This window comes from Rhodnius prolixus, unplaced genomic scaffold, assembly GCF_049639745.1.
Source record: "Rhodnius prolixus isolate KJV_2025 unplaced genomic scaffold, Rpr scaffold_10, whole genome shotgun sequence".
Taxonomy (NCBI): domain Eukaryota; kingdom Metazoa; phylum Arthropoda; class Insecta; order Hemiptera; family Reduviidae; genus Rhodnius; species Rhodnius prolixus.
In genome coordinates, this window is record NW_027411615.1 from 2,149,295 (window position 1) to 2,169,302 (window position 20,008).

The window sequence follows — 20,008 nt, forward strand, 5'->3', positions numbered from 1 at the left end:
AATAAATAAATGCATTTACCATATTAAATCTACAATAACTGAATCAGTATCAGCTAAATTAAAAACATTCAAGCATATTGGACGTAGAAAAAGAGTTACGTATACTATTAACAGGATTTATCCTGATGAGATACATTTACATAAGATAGAAACTATTAAAAAATAGTTGATATCGTTAGCATAGGTAAGAAAAGAAGTTCAGAGAACATAGAAACAACACCGTTAATGAAGAAAAAGTAAGAAATGGTCCAAGGTGTCAAACCAGAGGAACGCCTGAAACTGCTTCATTACTGCAATAACTATTTAAAGTATTTATTTTAGATTCGTTCTATTCATTATGAAATCGAAAATTCAGTTTAGAAGGTTTGTATTACACCTACAATGCCTTAGCTCATGAACAAGTAATCTGACTTAAAGAAATGCAATAGAGATGTTGTCGATAAGATAAACGACATCAACACGACAGTACTTAATCTTGTTCAAGCAATAAAGTAAGTAATTTTCAAACAACACGATAATAATAGTTGATCGACCCGCAAAGGAACCACACTGCTCAGAACACACTGAAGTTTTAAATAAATTAGAGCTGGATCTAATTTTGGTACCCAATTTACATTATATACATCAAGAAAGAAATAAATCATTTCAAGATTGATAAAACCTACATTATTTCTAATGTATACTAATTCCGTTTTCTAAAATATCTATTCCGTTTTTCACAAAGATTATTTCAATTATAACCATGTATCTTTTTTAAGAAAATGTATGTTAGATTAAAATATACTTTTACTGCAGCTGCCCGATCTCTGACGAAACAATTTACTAATCTAACCACTGTATGAAGTTCACTGTCAAACCAGTGCAAAGCTTAAATTATATATTTTCAACTTTTAATAGCTCTCAATCTTAGTGGTATGCTGATAAATTTTTCTATAAGAAGATTGGATGATATAATTAGTGAAAATAAGAGATATTAGTTAAGATTATTTTATCCCTTTAAAACTTCTATTTTGAGACTAAAAAGGCGAACGAAAACTACATACAAGCTGATAATTACTTAATTCTGTAATAATAGCAAATCACGCGTAGATTCCCGTCCAATATGCAACAGGTTGTTTAAATTTCACTTCCTAACAATAAATATAAGTAATAAAAGAAATAAACTTACATGAACGCACCAGCAATGAGTTGAATGCAGGCAGCCAATGTCTAAGCATGGTAGTAGTACTGCCAGTGAAGTAACATTAATTTCAATAAATTGAGAAATCCGAGATTTGTGATTTCCTGCAATAAAAAAAGTAGAAGATCTAGAAAAATTAAATGTTACTACAATCATGCAGAACGAATGCCTGAATTCAATAATTCTAAAACTAATAAAATATAAAAATAAAACATATTTATAAGAAATCTTATAGCTGACTTACTTTTTCATTGAAATCCATTTACTTCTTGTCCTGCCTGCACTTATTAATCCACTATTGAGTTGTAATAAAGACCGTAGAGTTCCACTGAACTGAACACCCCCAAGTAACTTGTACATCAGCTGATAATGGCCCTACCATATTGGAAGGGATAACCTGACATTAGTATCAGCTGATATGAATGAAGTTACTAAGGCAACAGGATATTATTACTGATTACTAGGAATCATTGAAATGAAATAAATTGATTGGCTTTGAATTAGCGATTGAAATTATCAAATTAATCAGTTCAAAACACTAGCAGATTTTCATTTATTTATTAATGGACCAACCACAGCGAAATGGTAAAAAGAGAAAAAACATTTGACACTATTTCAGGATTTAGCCTGGGTACAGATAATAAGCATGCCACGTTTAACTTTCCTCTTATTTTGATTAATGAAATTAGTTCTATTATAAAAGAATTAAAAATGAGAAAAGCAACTACTCGGGATAAAATCTCAAATGAATTAATAACAGTTTTCTCGGTATCATTAGTTGTAATAATAACAGAGCTATTTAAAAAGAAAGTAGTAAGGTAAGAAATATTTACGAAATAGAAGAAATACAGATTAACAGAATGCATCTCGTTAGACAGATCAAGAAATGAGAAAGACAATTCTTGAGACGGAAGGATGATCTGAATAAACTTTTATGGGCTTTTGTTTCATTTTAGAGACCAAGAAATCACTTAGAGTTATTTATTTATTTAAGTTAAGCTAATTCTGTTCATTTAGTACTCGGTTCCTTTGCAACTAAATATTTGAATTAATTCTACTTTTGATGTACACTTATAATTTCTGATAATGGCTGTTATTATTATTACTTCTTTAAAAAACCTATAATTGGTATATTTTAGATATTTATCACTTAGTTTTTCTATATTTTCTTATTTCTGACAGTCTTTAGAAAGGAACATTTCCGAAAATACACATACTTAGGGAACATAAAAGCACGATATGTTTGAAAATGTCGAATGTATTTCAATGAACATATTTAAAGCATTACTATTATTATTAATTTATTGTCAAAATTTGAATGGAAACTCTAAAGATTTTTCACTTTTAACATTTTAATTTTTATCTGATACTTTCAAACTGTATCTTCAATATTTTATTAAAAAGTTAAGAAATATTTTTAATATACTTTCCTTGGTAAGGTATTTAAAACTTAAAGGAGGTTTTTAGGAATAAGAGGGAATTCGTAACATTCAGTAAACTTTAAACCTACAAAAATTGTAAAACATGCGAATTGAAGATTAGAATTTTAATGTTCTTATGTATTTTAATTGTAAAGGATAATGTTTTAGCAAGAAGCTTCTTATGTTAACAAAAAAATAAGATTGAACACTAAATGCCACCGAGGTATCTCAAGTTAACGATCATTACAAAAAATAAAATATATTTATAAGAAATCTTTTAGCTGACTTACTTTTTCATTGAAATACAATCACTTCTCGTCCTGCCAGCACTTGTTATTCCAGTATTGAGTTGTAAAAAAGACCGTAGAGTTCTACCGAACTAAACATCCCCAAGTAACTTTGACCACACGGTAAGTTATAGCACATCAGCTGACAATGGCCCTACCATATTAGCAAGGATAACCTTCCTCACTTAGTATCAGCTGATAAATGATGTTACCATGACGACGGGATATTATGCATTGATTAGTGGGAATCATTGAAATGGTACAAATTGATCAGCGTAAAATTTGAGAGTGAAATTATCTAATTCATCATTTGAAAATACTAGCAGATTTTTATTTATTTATTAAAAGACCAGCGACGGTAGTGAAACGTTAAAAAAATAAACATTTACTAGAAAAACAGTGTAAAGAGTCTTACCTGGGCAACAAAGATTCCTAATGATCAATATCAATCAAAAATCCATATTCCTAATGGCTGATAATCGGTGTAGCAACAATAACAGTAGTTCTATTTCATGCTGCTCGGTTTAAAGCTGCTGGTACAATCAACTCGCTAATTGAATCCAAAGCCGGTGTAGTTCGTCAAGTATTAGTATACTCGGATTTCTAACCAAAGCTCTTGCAATGGCCATTCTTTGTTTTTTCCTCCAGATAGCTAAGTACCTTTAGCTCCAACGAGTACTTTCGTATACCTGAAAAACTGAAGCAATATTTACAGATTATTACAAGATTACATCTAGTAAAGAAAATCTTAAAGAATCTATTTCAGGATTTAGTCTGGGTTCGGATATGGAGCATGCCACGTTTAACTTTCCTCTTTTTTTGGTTAATGAAATTAGTTCTATTATAAAAGAATTGAAATTGAGAAAATCAACTAATCGGGTTAAAATCTCGTATGAATTAATACAATTTTCCTCGGTATTATTAGTTGCAGTATTAACGGAGATACTTAACAAGATAGCAATAGCGAAAGAAATACCTAGGTAATGGAAGAAATACCAAGATTAAGAGAAAGCATCTCTTTAGACAGATCAAGGAACGAGAAAGCCAATTCTTGAGACGGAAGGATGATCTGAATAAACTTTTTGGGGCTTTTGTTTTCTTTTAGTGTTCAAGAAATCACTTAGAGTTATTTATTTATTTACGTTAAGCTAATTCTTTTGATTTAGTACTCGGTTCCTTTGCAACTAAATATTTGAATTAATTTTTCTTTTGGTGTACACTTTATAATTTCTGATAAGGACCTATAATTAGTATATTTCAGTTATTGATCTCATAGCTTTTTTATATTTTCTTAATTCTGACATGCTTTTGAAAGGAACATATCCGAAACTACACATACACAGGGAACATAAAAGCACGATACGTTTGAAAATGTCGAATGTATTTCAAAGAACATATTTAAAGCATTTCTATTATTATCAATTTATTGTCAAAATTTGAAAGGAAACTCTAAAGATTTTTCTCTTTTAACATTTTAATTTTTATCTGATACTTCCAAACTGTATCTTCAATATTTTATTAAAAAGTTAAGAAATATTTTTAATATACTTTCCTTGGGAAGGTATTTAAGACTTAAAGGAGGTTTTAGGAATAAGAGGGAATTCGTAACATTCAGTAAACTTTAAACTTACAAAAATTGTAAAACATGCGAATTGAAGATTATAGTTTTAATGTTCTTATGTATTTTAATTGTAAAGGATAATGTTTTAGCAAGAAGCTTCTTATGCTAACAAAAAAATAAGATTAAACACTAAATGCCACCGAGGTATCTCAAGTTAACAATCATTACATAAAATAAAATATATTTATAAGAAATCTTTTAGCTGACTTACTTTTTCATTGAAATCCATTTACTTCTTATCCTGCCTGCACTTGTTACTCCACCATTAAGTTGTAATAAAGACCGTAGAGCTCCACCGAATTGAACACCCCAAGTAACTTTGACCACACGGTAAGTTACAGCACAACAGCTGATAATGGCCCCACCATATTGGCAAGGATAACCTACCTCACTTTAGTATCAGCTGATGAATGTAGTTACCATGACAACGACATATTATGTACTGTTTAGTGGAAATCATTGAAATGTTATAAATTAAAATAGTATAAAATTAAAATGTTATAAATTAAAATAGCATAAAATTAAAATGTTATAAATTAAAATAGTATAAAATTAAAATGTTATAAAATATTTATATCTATTTATATAAAAAATGTATACAGATGATTTGATCTTAGGATCTGAAACTAATATATTATGTACAATATATTTTGTGGACACTTGACAATAGTGCCAACCAATTTAAATAAATGTTGAACATAAAACAACGATATTTACTTCCGATTGTTGCGAATTGATGTCAGTTAAATTACAATAAAATAAAAAAATCGGTAAGGTTTGTTGATGGATGGATTTTTTGATTAGTTTTTTTTATTTGTTCTGAATCAAAAAAGTTTTTTTTATAATCGCTATTCATTTAAAACCTGTACATTAATCGATAGTTTGATAACTCCTATTAAAATGATCGTTAGTGATTAGGGCTTCTCACTGGACAAACCTTATCACCTTATGTCTCCTTCAAAAATTGAGCTAGAAAGCTTGAGTACTTCCTCCAAGCGCTGTTTCTTACATTTCCTTTACCAAATCAAGGCAACCCATTATCTTTATTTTGGCCTCGTCATAAGAGTAGGTGACCAAGTCATTACATCAAAGATAGAGGTCAAAGAAAACAAAATTATCTGTAGAGTAGGAATAAAATTAAAAATTATAACCATTTAACATGGCTAAAAGCAAACAAGGTTTTGTATGTGGAACACTGTAACCAATTTAACTTACTCGAACAACATGATCCAAACTTGTACAATGCAACGCTACTGGAATGGAGTTTCAAACTGTTTTGTTTATTTAAACGTTTCTCATTGGCATTCAACGGCTGTGTTCCCTCAATCTATTCTCCGTCCCTAACCTCACCTTACCTGCCAGTTATGCAATTTGTCCATCAGTTAGCTTAGTTTACAATCTCAGGTAGTGGCTCAGAATTACCATAGTTTCAATGTGTGTACACATTGTATCGTCATTTGTGCAATCCGTTTGTGCATACACGTGGGTGAAAATGGAAATGTGTCTCTTGGTTAAACGGACTACGAAAGACCACTTCAGTTCAATACGGTAAGTAATGCATTTCTTATTTACAGAGAGCACACTAGTGTTTTGAATTGATAGTGCTTTTGAATAGTTTTTTTTATTATTATTATTTTAAAAATCTATACATTTATGTAAAAAAAATGTTTAAATAGCGAATAACATTAAGAAAATTCCTCTCAAATGAGATCAACAGAGAAAATGAAAAGTTCTATTTTATAAAATCGTTATCAAGATTATACAAATCATTTTTTAATTTTGAAAAATTAAATTAAGAAACTAATTACTAAACAATAAACTTAAACGTTACTAACAAGGGAACTAGGTTTTGTAAATCATAATTAATAAATCAATTAATTCATTTTTGTTTCAAAACTCTAATTTAGATTTTAGCTAAACTTTAATTATGGACGGCTTAATCTCAATGTTAAGGCGTACGTATAAAAACAAAATGGAAATATGACTAACTTTGACTAACACAATTTACAAGGAAAATATTACACTTTGTCTTAAAATAAAGAAATGATTTTGTTATAAAAATTTTTGTATAGACTGGTTTTTAAATTTGAACATTATTAGTCGTTTATATTACTATCTCTTGGTAAGTAGCCTTTAATAGTTTAAGAAATTCATTGAACAATGTACAGTTATCCAAAAAAAAAGGTACATCACCTTTTATGTCTTAATTGATAGATTAGAACAAAATAAGTTAAAATCTTTAGTGTAGCGTATATTCCAAGTATAACTGCTACGTTAGTTAAGTAGCTAACTTCAGCCATGTCTAACTCTTTTAAAAATTTCTTTGGCGATACATAATGACAATAATCTTCAGAAATACATGGTAAAGATGGACGGGAGTATCCATAAATTGCGGTAACCAATCCTTCTAGCCCATGGCGGAAATAGGAAATCTTGAAGAATGGTCTGGACCAGTAAGGTGAGTCGCGTAACTGTAAAAAATATCCGGACATCACTACCCAAGGCATGATTGCAAGTGGACCAAATATCACTCCATTCTGAAAAAAATAAAATAAAACATGGTTAATAGTAATTAGGGTATCATGTCTATTAGTTACTTTCAATAGGTTTTCGTTTGAAAGTTTCGTGAAACATGTGGTTAAAATTTGGATAAAAGGTAGCTGAACTAGTTCCATAGCATTTTTCTATTAACATTTCCAGTAATGATGTATCTATCACGACATAGCAGTGATACCGATGGACGAGAGCTGTCCATTTATTGATAAACATAACTGTAGGATATCATACAGAATGTTATTTTAATGTAATCATATTTCCGGCAGAAGGAAATGAAGCCGTCACTTCTAAACGAGGCTTAGCGTTTGTACTAGGAATCTATCGCAAGAGGAACACCACTTACGTTGCGTCTAAGAAGGGAACTTAGCCACAAACAAACTCCTACTTCACATTGTGCACACTTTAGATGGGAACATGGAAACTATTAATGGCTAGAGGCTTTGAATTGAGCCGTCACAATATTTACGTTGAAGTAGGGAGGTTTTGATAAAGGAGGCCTCTAATTCTGCAAGCTAGGAGGAATGAGTGTTTGAAATTTGAAAATTATCCAAAATTAGGATCATTTTATAATTGTAAAGGAAAAGTGAAAGGGTTGTTCTAGAAATTAGATAAATAAAAAATTGTTGAAAACCGAAGCAGTTGTTTTTTCTAAACCAAAATTCAAAAAACTTCTTTTTTTTTAGAGATAACTTCTTACCATAACTTTCATACAGCATCCTAAAAGATAACCCATACTTTGAGCTAACAGTGAAACTATTGTGCAGATGAACAGAAACATAAAGAAACGATACCATTCGTGCGGCTGGCCAGACATCCAGTATACAACTGAACAATATAGAATTGAACATCCTGTCTGAAAAATGAAATTATCAGATATTAAGATCACAAAAAAAAAAAACAAGAAAGCTTAAAACAAAAAATCAAAAAAGTAACCTGAATTGGAAAATCTGCTATAGTGTTGGCTAAATAGTATGCCTTTATTGAATACCATCTATTGAAGTATTCTCTTCTTATTACAGGAACTTCCAACGGGACTAGAACAAGAAATTTATGTATGTTTTGTTGGCACTGATTTTCGTCATTCAGTCAAACAAGAAAGTTGAAAATTGGTAATTTTATACGGGGATGCCAGATGAGGTTATGTTTCCCATATACTTTATATATGATTCTACATCAAACTAATCAAAGTAAAAGTTACAATTGCAATAATAAAGCGTCAAGTTGAAAATATATTTAGCTAATTTGAAAAACCAAAACTGCAAAGCCACATTAATCTTCAAATTAAAATAAGGCTTCAAAATTTAACAACCAAACTAAGTAACCCTACTATCTACATCCATGAATTGTCGAGAAGGTAGAATCATTTGATAATGAATAAATCAAAGACACAAGAACTGGTTTTCTCGTTGAAGGAAATCACCGAATGCTGAATTCTAAATCTGGTTAATCTGGATTAAATTGGAAGCCCACATTTGTGAAACTGTCCAAGAAACTGAGTAGTCAGAATTGTTTGATTAGACAATTGAGCAACTTACATCAGCTGTTTCACTCAGTCCTTATTGAAACTGTGGGGAAGCGTGCCTCTGGGGTGACGATAGCGTTCAAGCAATAAAAGAGAGAATTGAGGATGATTTATGTAAGGTTAGGAAAGGTTTAAGGCTGTCGGGAACTATTTCTCTTTACAGGCATTTTTATTTCGTCCTGATGTTATATGTTGGCAAGAGTTCTGTTGGTGCTTGAATCCAAGTAAGTTTAGGTGTAGAGGCTAAAATGCACGTGATATCGTCAAGTCAAAGGTACCAATTGGCACAGACTTTTATTTGTCTGGATCTCCGTTTAAATTGGAATCAACATCAGTAAATTTAAGAAAGAATTAAAACACTATTATTGTCAAAGTTTTCCTATACCACAGATGAGTATCTCAAAAGAGATTGTAAAAATTGTAGTATATAATAAGTAAAAATATGTCTTTTTTTCTCGAAGCAGACGCTAACCACATCTATTGATACAAAAAACAAGCGGTTAATTGTGGCAGTAAACTTTCCTCTAACATCAATTTAAACAGAAATAATCATTTAATAGAACGCTCCTAATGGTTAATCTGCTAAGGCTAACTTTGGATAAAAACTAAAGTAAAACAACCTTTGAAAAATTTGATCTTTAAAAATTTGTTTAAATAAAATAAGTTGTTTGCAATAGAAAATAGGAAGCTAGGAAGTTTATTACATCATTCGTGAGTATTAGGCTTATTGTGGTTTAACTTACATGATATGATCATTGACTGTAATGCAGAAAACGCTTGGAATATTGTACTGAAAAACAGCAAGCTGAAATTGTTGAACACTCTGCCGGCATCGTTTCCAATTCCAAAGAAAAATATTCCAATCAGAAGACCAATAGCCAAGTGCATAATAAGACGGCAATACATGTGAAACTGCAGCAGAAAGTTTTTTTATTAACATTAATATATAAATAAAAAAAAAAGCAAAGTAATTTAGCAAGAATACAATATTTTTTTATGTGTTGCAGTAAAAAATCTCTCATACTTTATCTCTGACTAGAGTGAGGCATGTTCTTTTTATTAGTATAGCAACTTGTCCACAGAAACTGAGATGAAATTTTGTATATCCAGTCTGGAGTTTTAAAATTTCTTCATCTGATGATGGTAGAAGAGGTGTTCGCACTGGTTTTGTTTCATTGGCACCAACAGCTGAAAGATAGAAAGCTTGACAACTTGCGGAATATAATAAGAGCCTTTTCAGTCTCAACTTTTTTTTTTTTTTTTTTTTTTTTTTTTTTAAACGGAAAACGTTTCGAGTCTTCCTGAGCCCCTCATCAACCTGGCGGAGCTCATTAACCGTCATACGTTTTCACTCTAGCAGTACAAAATTTAGAACCTCGTGTTACTGAGTAAATGGTAAAACAAGCTGGTAGGTTATACGCTAAGTGAGTCATTTTTAAAGTAAACATTTTACTCATCAGTTGGGCTTATAACAAATGTTATGCTTGTAGGTAAAATACACATTGTCTTAATCATAAATTGGTAGATAACTAGTTTTAGGTATTGATTGCTCCTATACAAGAACATCTTTATGAACTGAGGCCGAAATCAGAGGCAAACTTAGAATTTAAGCCAGAATTTACACTTAAATTGTGAGTTTAATGATAAGTTGTTCAACTTACTTGGTAAATAAATACTGTTCCAGGAAGAAATTCTTCTCCAATCTGAGCATTTACCATTTTTTGAAGTTTCAATTAAGACTTCACAATATTCACCGTACTCTCCACAACATACTTCCAACACTAGACGATTACAGAAGATTAAAAGAAACTATATTACTAAGTAATTTTGTAAAGAATTTATCACAACAACAGCAAAAAAATCACAGATCACTTACAAAAATCAGCTGGATTATGATATTCCGGACAGACAAGTCCTAAATTTGATAGGAAATTTTTCATTAAATTTGGACTACCAGAATAACAGCATTTTCCGTCAGATAGGCAGTATAAATGATCGAACATTTCAAATACTAAAGCCGAAGGTTGATGTACTGTACAAATGATTGCTCTGCCATCTAGGGATAGCTCTTTTAAAAGGCTAATACATTGCTTAGTTGAACTACTGTCAAGACCACTGAAACATATGTAAATGTAAACATTCGTATTAGAAGAAAAGGTTGGTCTACCCTTAAGGTTGGTTTTCAAGTAATTTTAGCGCTTAGGCCGGAAAAAAAATGTACAATCTCGTTCAAGAAAAGAGAAAATAAACCATTTTTATAGATTCTATCATGTGTGTCATTTCTTCGAATGATTTTATTTAAGAGTAGGCATATTGTATAACTCGAGACTTTTTAAAATCCCGGAAAATGTAGCTGAACCAGTTTTTTTAACAACAATGTTTCCTTGAAATTATTTTGAAAACAATTTTTTTTTGGATAAGCAATATTGGATAAGCTCTCAATAGTGAAACAAACCTTGTAGGTTCATCGAAGAACATAACTGGAGGGTTATCTATTAGTTCTAAAGCAATAACCAGTCTTTTCTTTTGTCCGCCAGAGAGTCTACCTGTCATGGTGTCTAGAGATGTCAGCAATCCAAGAGATTCCAAAATTTGAATTATCTACGAACAATAATAAAATTGTCATTATGAGACGATAAATTTAAATATCTCAAGCTCAAGTAAAGTAGTTTTATTTTAATTTTTTGGATTACCCTTTTAGATCTAAACTTGACTGAATGTTGAAATCCAAGTTTTAGCGCAGCAGCCATGTACATGATTTCTTTAACTGTAAGAAGTGGATGTAGATTGTCTTCCTGCATTATATAGCATGATCTTTCTGTGGTATAACATCTCTCCTGATCGTTGAACATCACTTTACCAGTGTAGCCTTCCTTTCTAGTTTTTTTTTTTAAATATATACATATATATTTAATAAAATAATTAATAAATAATGAAATATACATGGATTTATGTATTAATCACGAGTAATTACAGAAAAAAAAAACATTCTAAAGAATTCCTAATTCTTGTGCAATTAAAAGACTATCAAGAATAGATGCGCATAAGAAGCCAATAAACGTCTTCTTTTTTTTTAAGTAACCATAACTCGTAGATAAATAAACTATTACTTGTATCCAGCTAAAATATTTAGGAGAGTTGATTTCCCAGCTCCAGATGGTCCCATAATTGCCGTTAATTCGCCAGATCTGAATTCACCACTCACTGAATGTAATAATTCTTTTCCACCTGAAATAAAATAATATTAAAAGTAATTTATGCGAATTGGTGGCAAAAAATGAATAACAGTAGTGCTTAGTCACGAATAAATACTAAAGATTGCAGCACCAGTTGGAAGATAATTTAAAGAAAATATTGTTCTAACTTCAGTGATTCCATCTTTGATAACGAGTTTTTTTGTTTTGTTTTTGTTTTCCACATTTAGTAATTTAGTAAACTCATAAATAAATAAATGCATAAATGTTCGATCTAGATGTTGAGGAATTAGTTTTCATCGACCTACCTCTCAAATCACCTTTATTATGATTGTTAATAAGCCTTGAACATGATTTAGTCCCCTGTATCGAAAGCTTGGCAAAGAAATAAAGACTGAAATTGGCAATAATCTTTCTAACCTTTAAAATAATGAATCAATTACCAAAAAAAGATTAACAATACTCCACATTTGTTAAAACTTAGATGCTAATTACACCTAAAATCAATTTTGACTCTTAACATTATTAAATGAAATCTAAAATTAATTATATTAGGTTAAAGGATTTTTATACAATAAATATTCTTATTTTTTTAAAAAATAATTAAAATCCCTTATTTAATTGGTTAAGTAAAAAAGAATTTTATTAAAAAAATATAAAATAATTATTCCATTACTGACATTAGTTCAAAAAAATGCCGTCAGGTAGCAGCACATACTGGATAAGTTTGTCCATGTAAAATGTTTGTAAATTTAACTAGATTTGGTGAAGATTTATAAAAAGAAATAGAAAGAAAAATAGTTTTGATCTAAACTATTTATTACACTAAGAATTTGATAGGACCCTAAAGAAGTAACTAGTTCAGATTACCTTAAGGGTTAATTTTGCTTAAACAGAACTAAAAACGAAAAAAAAGAAGAAATTCGAGACAAAAGCTTCTTAAATGGAGACATTTAAGAAAGGCTAAAATTCGTCACCGGCCAGTAGTGAGTTCTATAAAGATACACCAACTCATTAGAGAACAAGTACATATACAAGGATTGCTGGGTGTATTTGAACTCTTCTACAAAACGTTCAGAGACAAATGTATCACCTTTAAAAAGTTCCGCATTCTTCCATACCGCCACTTTTAAGCTGATAGGTTTTATATTTTAATATAAGAGATATAGATTGCGAGATAATTTACAAATTTACAGTTGTGATTTTAAGGGATATAGTAATGTAAGTGTATTGCTATTTCGAATAAAATATAACTTTAACATGCTTGAATTGTAAGCTGACTTTAGAATGTATCAGAAGAACTTCCTAAGTTTAGGATTATTTGAACTTTGTTTAGAGGATTAATTTTTTTTTTAAATCTAGCAATACTATTATGACTACCTCTTACTCACAACATTCTCAAAATTCACTCAACAAATTTTCTTTAAACTCCCAAAATTTGAGAAATATTAAATACTTATTAGTGTTATACAGGTGGCAATACAGTACCAAAAAAAAAAACAATCATTATGTATCCCACTGCAGTGTTTCGGAAAGCCTAATTGCATTCTCCTAAAAGTGCACTTAATAGAATTTACGTGAGTGATTCATCCCAGTTTCTGGTCTAACTGTAGCTTTTCTCCGCTCGGCCATTTTAAGGAATTAAAAATAAATTAAGTTAGTCTACATTTCGCAGTATCACTATTTCAAATAATGTTTAATAAGCTATAATTACCTGCCATTTTACAATTGACATCTATGCCTGCTTGACCCCTCTCATTTCTATTGCCTACTTATTATTCTCCGACTCAATATATAATTCAATCTCAATACTTATTCTTATTTTAAACAAATTATTTCAATAATTGTAACAATATTCGCATAAAGCTCTGAATTTAGTGTAGTATTTTTTTTTTTGGTTTTTGTTTTTAAAGTGCCGTAATGGCATGGTATATTTGACTCATAGATGGTAAAGGTTAACCATGACCTTTGGGTGAGTTCATGTAGCCAATTTAACACTGATTCACGTGCGACTGCACACATACACATACACACTGCCTGACATTCCACATACTTGCGCTAGTTGCGTGATTCCATCAACCCATTTTAAACGTGTCATGTTCAACCATAGACCCTTAAGATATTAACTTTTATAGAAGACTACGCGGGTTTTCATTAGAAGCCAAACTTAAAACACCTTACTACTGGCTATGCCCTTACATGCCAAGATGTGACCTCCATACTCAATTGACTGATAAAGAAGGGGGTGGGGAGTATATCTTGGGTCTGGATATTAAAATCAAATAACTCTGGCTTCCCGCTATGGCCATAGTTTATGCTCTCTCTTTCTCCTACTACCACAATCTTGTTTTCGCTCTCTCTCTTAGCATTTTAAGGAGCGCTTTTATGACATTAACATTCTAAATGGGAGGTCCCCAGTTCGTGACATGCTTAGAACTAATAAATGTATATTTGTCAAAAAGCACAACTAAAGTATATCTGAAGAAGTGGACAATTAATTCAACTTACAGAATTTGGAGTCCAAAGTAAGGGACCAGTACTCGATTTATTTATCTTTGTTCCGAAAGCCAATCTTTAAGTAAGATTTTTTTTTTTTACTTTAGGACATATCTAGCAAATTAGTATTAGGCTAATTAGACGGCTACACTTATTAAAATCGGAACGTCTTCCACATAGAGCAGTCTAGAACTATTAAAATGGTACATGTAAATTTTAATTTTTGATTATGTTTTCATTTATTTTACAAGTACAATCTCTTACGTAAAATTTAAGATGTGAGCAAAGTGAGGCAAAGGAAGCATCTTCGTATTTACCACAAATTACTCTGAACCCAACAATTGCATCACTGAGAGACAGGGTGGTTGGATTCACTCTCAAGAAAAGAATCAAATATAAGTTTAGAGTTTGAAGATAATTTGTTAGTCAGACTTGGGGAATACAATGGAGTCTCGGTTATCCGTCATGACCGGGACCGGACACGTGACGGATACTCGAATAGACGGATAATGGAAAAAAACAGGAAAATTTCCAGATTCTTTTGTTTAACGTGTATAAAACTTTGTATTAACTTGTATACAAATATTTTATACGTTTATACGCTTAAGCCTTAAAGGTCAGGTATCTTTCATTATTCAATTCATTCTATTGTGTATTAAAATTAATGAATTTCAAATGTCTGCGACATCTAATCGGTATTGTGGGCGGTTTTGTTTGTGGTTGATCTTTTTAGGGAAAAACCCACAAACTGTCGAATGATGGACTCTTAAACATACTTATGCGCCCGGTCCTTGTTCCTATTGTTTCTATTTGTATATGTATTTGCTTTTATGTACCGTATCAAATGGGGGTACACCCCAGATTTTTTTTTAAGACAAAAGGACTCTTTTTTTTTAAGGCTAAAGGACTCTTTAAAATTTCTGTGACACTTAAAATAAATGTTTTAAAAAGTTTTCTTTTTAAAATAATTTTTTGGGTTTTTTAAATTTGTAAATACTGAGGAGAGTGAGACGGTCAATTGGAATGGACGGATAAAAGGGTGACGGATAACCGAGACTCCACTGTAGTTGTAAGTAGTAAAGGAAATTCGTTCACGCTAGATTTTTTATTTTATTAATTTAAATTAGAATATATAAATGAATATATATTCACAATTTTTGAGACCAGTAGTCACTATTATTTATACCACAAATTATGGTGAGGTTTCTTCTCAAATCGTCCAGTTTTATTACTAGACAGACTGCCCTAGTTTTTATAATTTAAATTAGACCATGGATCTTCATTAGCTTATGAAACGTTCATTAATCTAGACATTGGCCTTATTCTCTCCGGCAGTTTGTCAAGAAATTTTATAATTTCAATGTAGCCCACGATTAAGCCAAATACTAATTTGCTGACAATGTTCTAAAGTGTATTTTTGTTGAAATTAACATATTTTTCTTTTTTTGTACTGAGAGTATATTAAATTTTCGACATGGAGTTTTTATTTAAACCTTTTGTGATCTCCTGAACTTTTGAAAGAAATGTTTGATTATAAATTTATTTATTTTTAAACAGGATTATTGTGAGAAGCGACTGTGTAGACACTACTTTGTTTATACTACATGTAAACATTACTTTGATCTTGGGCAGCCCAATCAAATTTTAAACGATTGGGCAAAAGATTTTTGAAAAAGTATATATTTTAAAAGACTTTTAGGTTAATGGAACAGTTATGTAAGATAATAAAGATATTTTTAACTGAAGCCCTCTTTACTGAAAAGAAACGTCCGTGAAGATAGAACGTCCGTTGATCTACAGTAAAGTTACCACTTCTTCAGGGATATTAGCGTCTCTGCCCATCACCAAACCAGTAGGACCACTAGTTCTGATTACCTCTGACACAGAAACACAGAGAGATACAAAAGACCTGCAGAGAATGATGATGTGTCCAACTATTTGGGTTTAAGGAGCCCACCTACAAACTCGAGCTCACCTTACTCACACTCAATCACTCACTCAGCCACTAACACATTCCCAACTGATATATATGCTATTAACTAATAGAGGAAGATATGGGAACCATAACAGATCTTTCAGGTAGCAATAGATTTTAGTTTTGTAGATATCTAACAATTCCCCAGAGTCAAGGAACCCCAGTCAACTTTCAAAGTACTTTAATTGATTAATTAAATCCTTATAAAAATTGCAAATTATGAAAAAAGTAAACCTCGAGCTTTGTATTGAGAGTCGTGTGATTTTTTTTTTTTTTAAGTCTTATTTCTTTGTTGTGACAATAAATTCTTTACACCTGTAACTGATAATTCCTTTACCATCTGTTACCTCACTTTATTTACAATTCTATTTATAGTGTCAGTGCAGCTGTACCTAGAAGTTAATAATTAAATAAAAAGCCAATGAAGAATTAAAATTCATGATTTTACGTTTCCTGTATTATTGCCTGAGATTTATGTTTGTTAATTGAAATATAAATAAATGCTTCTCGACTTTGTTATCCCCGTTACATAATTATCTTAAAATTTACATAATTATATTGATTCTTCTTTTTTTAAAGAAGGTTCCGTTAAAAGCAAAAGCTTTTTTCTTTTTTTTTTTAAATATATTTAATATACAATTGTTACAATTATTCCGACCATTTTGTGTCTTTTTCAAGGCCTAAAAAACAACACATAACAGAAAATTATAAAATTATAATTGTCGGTAAAAGTAAAATATAATAATAATAAATTAATTATTGTTATGTATTCAATTTATGTTCGGTATTTATACACAACATTCATTACTTAAAGTAATTTTTCATCTTTTACTTTTGCTCGCTATAATTCTATATTTTTTTTCTAATTTGCTAGAAAAATCTTTGTTTACTGTCTTTAAGCCAATAAAAACAGCATTCATTGTCATTAATATTTTTTGTAACTTTATAATTTTGTTAAATGATACTGTTTCAAAACTTAGCAGATTCAATGAGATAGAAAAGAGTTAGAATCCTATAAGTTACGAGAGTGAAGATCTTGCAAACGTTAGTAAGCAAATCCAATACAATTAAACTTCTTTAGTTCCTTTATCGAACCGTTATGGCAGTAGAATAGAAGGCTTAAAGATAGAGAAAAATAAGTGTATAAAACTAGTTTTTTGGACAGATCTAGTTACAATAATAATTTGTGCAACTAAGATTACAAGATTACAAGATTCCAGCGTCTTTATTTTCTCAAACAGCCGAAAGCCTCTTACTATGAAATTGAAAAAAGGTCTACAGAATGCTAGTATGAAATTGCCTTAGAGTGATCACAACGCAGTTGTACTTACTTGTAGCGAATGGAAACACTCATCATTCACGATCACCGAGAACCACCCAAAAATCTGTTAAATAGCGTTAGGATCTCTGGTTAAAAACTTACAGGAGAATATGTCGTAAGTGGAACTTCAGTTCTCTCTGACATTCCATAATTTAGGCTCTGGAAACGGACGTTCTTTTACCACAATCATCTAAGTTGAATCAATGATTTTTAGTTTCCATTTTTAGGTCACGCTGTAGCCACACGGTTGCTTCAAAAGATTGTAATTTTTTTAGGGACTTCAAAAGTATCTTTTAGGATTGTTCATAATTTCATCAATGTGATAGTTGCAACGCTGGAAAATAGAAATACTAGAACATTCAAATTAAAGTTACAAAACCTTCAATCTGCACTCAACTGACAATCTATGTTACAAGGAATTATGTCATTATATTGCAATTGGATTATACTAGCACTTCTCTTAGCATCTTCTAAAAGGTTATTGACACAAATCGTATTCATTATGTTTAATTCTTTGTGTTCAATTTCCGAGCGTACTTACTTTAAGAAAAGTGTAAAGTGATTTAATTACAGTTTTGAAAAGTGTTACTTTAACCTTAATATAAGAATTTTTACATCGAGTTTCAAATTTAATTGTAGTCACTAATATGTTTTGAAGTTCCTTAAATAATTATTCTTTTAGATTGCGATAAATTTAGAAACCCAACAGTAACTCTACTAGAGTTAATGATAAAATAAAATTTAAAAAGTTAGTTTGATGCTATAAAAGCTACTGTAAGGCTTTAGTCAATTCAACAGTCTTGAGTTTTGAAAACTTGTTTGTAAATCTAATTTTTCTCTTTTCCCAAATGTTACGGCACTTATGAGTACCATCAGGAGTAGCTTTCGTAGAGGAGAGCTTCACGAGATGTGTAAAGATGCTAGGGATATTACACTCATGGTTAATAATCATATGTTGCTGATGCCTTCTTGATTGAATTTTATTTTAGTTTTGTTTACCTTTTCTATTATACCTAATTTATTGTGCCTTTTTCTCGAATTAATTGAGTTAGGAATGTCTTCAATGATAAAGGCACACACCTATGGCACAACGTTTTCCAAATAGAGAGAGAGAGAGAGAAACGCATTTTCAACACATATTTAACAGAATACTCTTTGAAAAAAGTTTATAACATTTCAAAGCAAGAAAAATAAAATTTCAGCAACCCCTCATACATTATATTGAGAAACATTCACTCGAACTCTTAAGATATTAAGTTAAGTTTATAAGAATTAAGGATTAACTTCATATGTACTACTTTTTCAGCCCAGTTCTCCCGTTTTACCTTGAATAGAACTTATGACAAGAAGAAAATCAATCAATGAGACATTCCCTTGGGATGAAAAGAGAAGTCAACTCGATTTCATAAAATGTTAAAATCTTGGCTATGATGTCTGAAATACTGATTTGATTGAGGATGACTGCTCTTTATTCGGTTCACGATCAGTAAAAATTCGTGAATGGCAGTTTTATAGTGGTTTCTTCCCCAAACATTTGACAAAATGTTGAATAATAAATGTAGCGTGGTTCTGATAACCTATTAGGCACGTATTTTAATTTTCTGAAACGGTATGTTCTGAGTTTATTTTATAATACATATAAATAGTTTAATAATTAAATGATATTAACAAAAAATAATAATAATAACAATAAGGCAATTAGGCGTGAAACAATGTTTTTCATGAAAGATGAAAAAAACCTTATTAATTTATGAAGAATACCTACATTATTGAATATTATATTTGAAGTGAGTGAGAAAAATCACACGATCAGTTAACCTCTTAAATCGTCAAGGTTAAACTCATGCACTTTTTTTTTTAATTCCGAATTTTTTACGTCCTATTAACATTATACAATTTGCAAAATCGAACATTATACTGAAAAGACGCAATAGAAAGAAGGTTTCTCAAACCAGAAAGAATTCTTCACTCTAAAAAAAAAATCTTAAAGATTAAAATAATATTTATGAATCTACATGTTTGCAAATTATTGATTAAAAAGGTTATGGATGTACATAAATCAAATCCCCTGCATCCTAAAAGACCTATTGTGGCTCTCACGGCGTCGCCGTAGCCGAATAGTTAGAAGCGAGACATACAAAGCTAATGTGTATTGTGATACTGGACTCGATCCCCGTTATGGGCCTTGTATTTTATAGTTTATATTGAGAAATTTTAAGCTTGTCATGAATGTAAATTAATCGAAAATATTATAGTTTGGTAAAGGTAGAAGTCCGGTCAGACATTGACAGTTTTATTACAATAATACTAAAATAGAATTGGTAAATCTGTTTACATATCTTGGTATACCATTTTTTAAATCTGCTTTGTATAATCAAACTTCTCAGGCGTTTATTTGTAAGTTTAATGCAGTAACCAGTGTAGTAATGCAAATA

The 20,008-nt window shown here is 30.6% G+C and overlaps 1 protein-coding gene across 3 annotated transcripts in view; it reads right to left on the bottom strand.

The window, feature by feature from the left end:
* Nucleotides 1-20,008, bottom strand: part of LOC141457080 (ATP-binding cassette sub-family G member 1-like) — a 39,014-nt gene that overhangs the window by 15,155 nt on the left and 3,851 nt on the right. For 2 of the 3 annotated variants that reach the window (XM_074133596.1, XM_074133595.1), the window contains exons 2-12: nucleotides 11,698-11,815; nucleotides 11,281-11,464; nucleotides 11,043-11,188; nucleotides 10,464-10,702; nucleotides 10,249-10,368; nucleotides 9,612-9,775; nucleotides 9,331-9,499; nucleotides 7,999-8,099; nucleotides 7,763-7,918; nucleotides 4,721-7,046; nucleotides 3,304-3,585 (exon numbers count right to left, since the gene is read on the bottom strand). In XM_074133596.1, the coding sequence (XP_073989697.1) occupies nucleotides 6,699-7,046; nucleotides 7,763-7,918; nucleotides 7,999-8,099; nucleotides 9,331-9,499; nucleotides 9,612-9,775; nucleotides 10,249-10,368; nucleotides 10,464-10,702; nucleotides 11,043-11,188; nucleotides 11,281-11,464; nucleotides 11,698-11,815 (1,745 nt within the window). In that variant the 3' untranslated portion in view covers nucleotides 3,304-3,585; nucleotides 4,721-6,698. Of the gene's footprint in view, nucleotides 1-3,303; nucleotides 3,586-4,720; nucleotides 7,047-7,762; nucleotides 7,919-7,998; nucleotides 8,100-9,330; nucleotides 9,500-9,611; nucleotides 9,776-10,248; nucleotides 10,369-10,463; nucleotides 10,703-11,042; nucleotides 11,189-11,280; nucleotides 11,465-11,697; nucleotides 11,816-20,008 lie in introns of those variants that run through there. The other variant, XM_074133597.1, reaches the window with a different exon arrangement.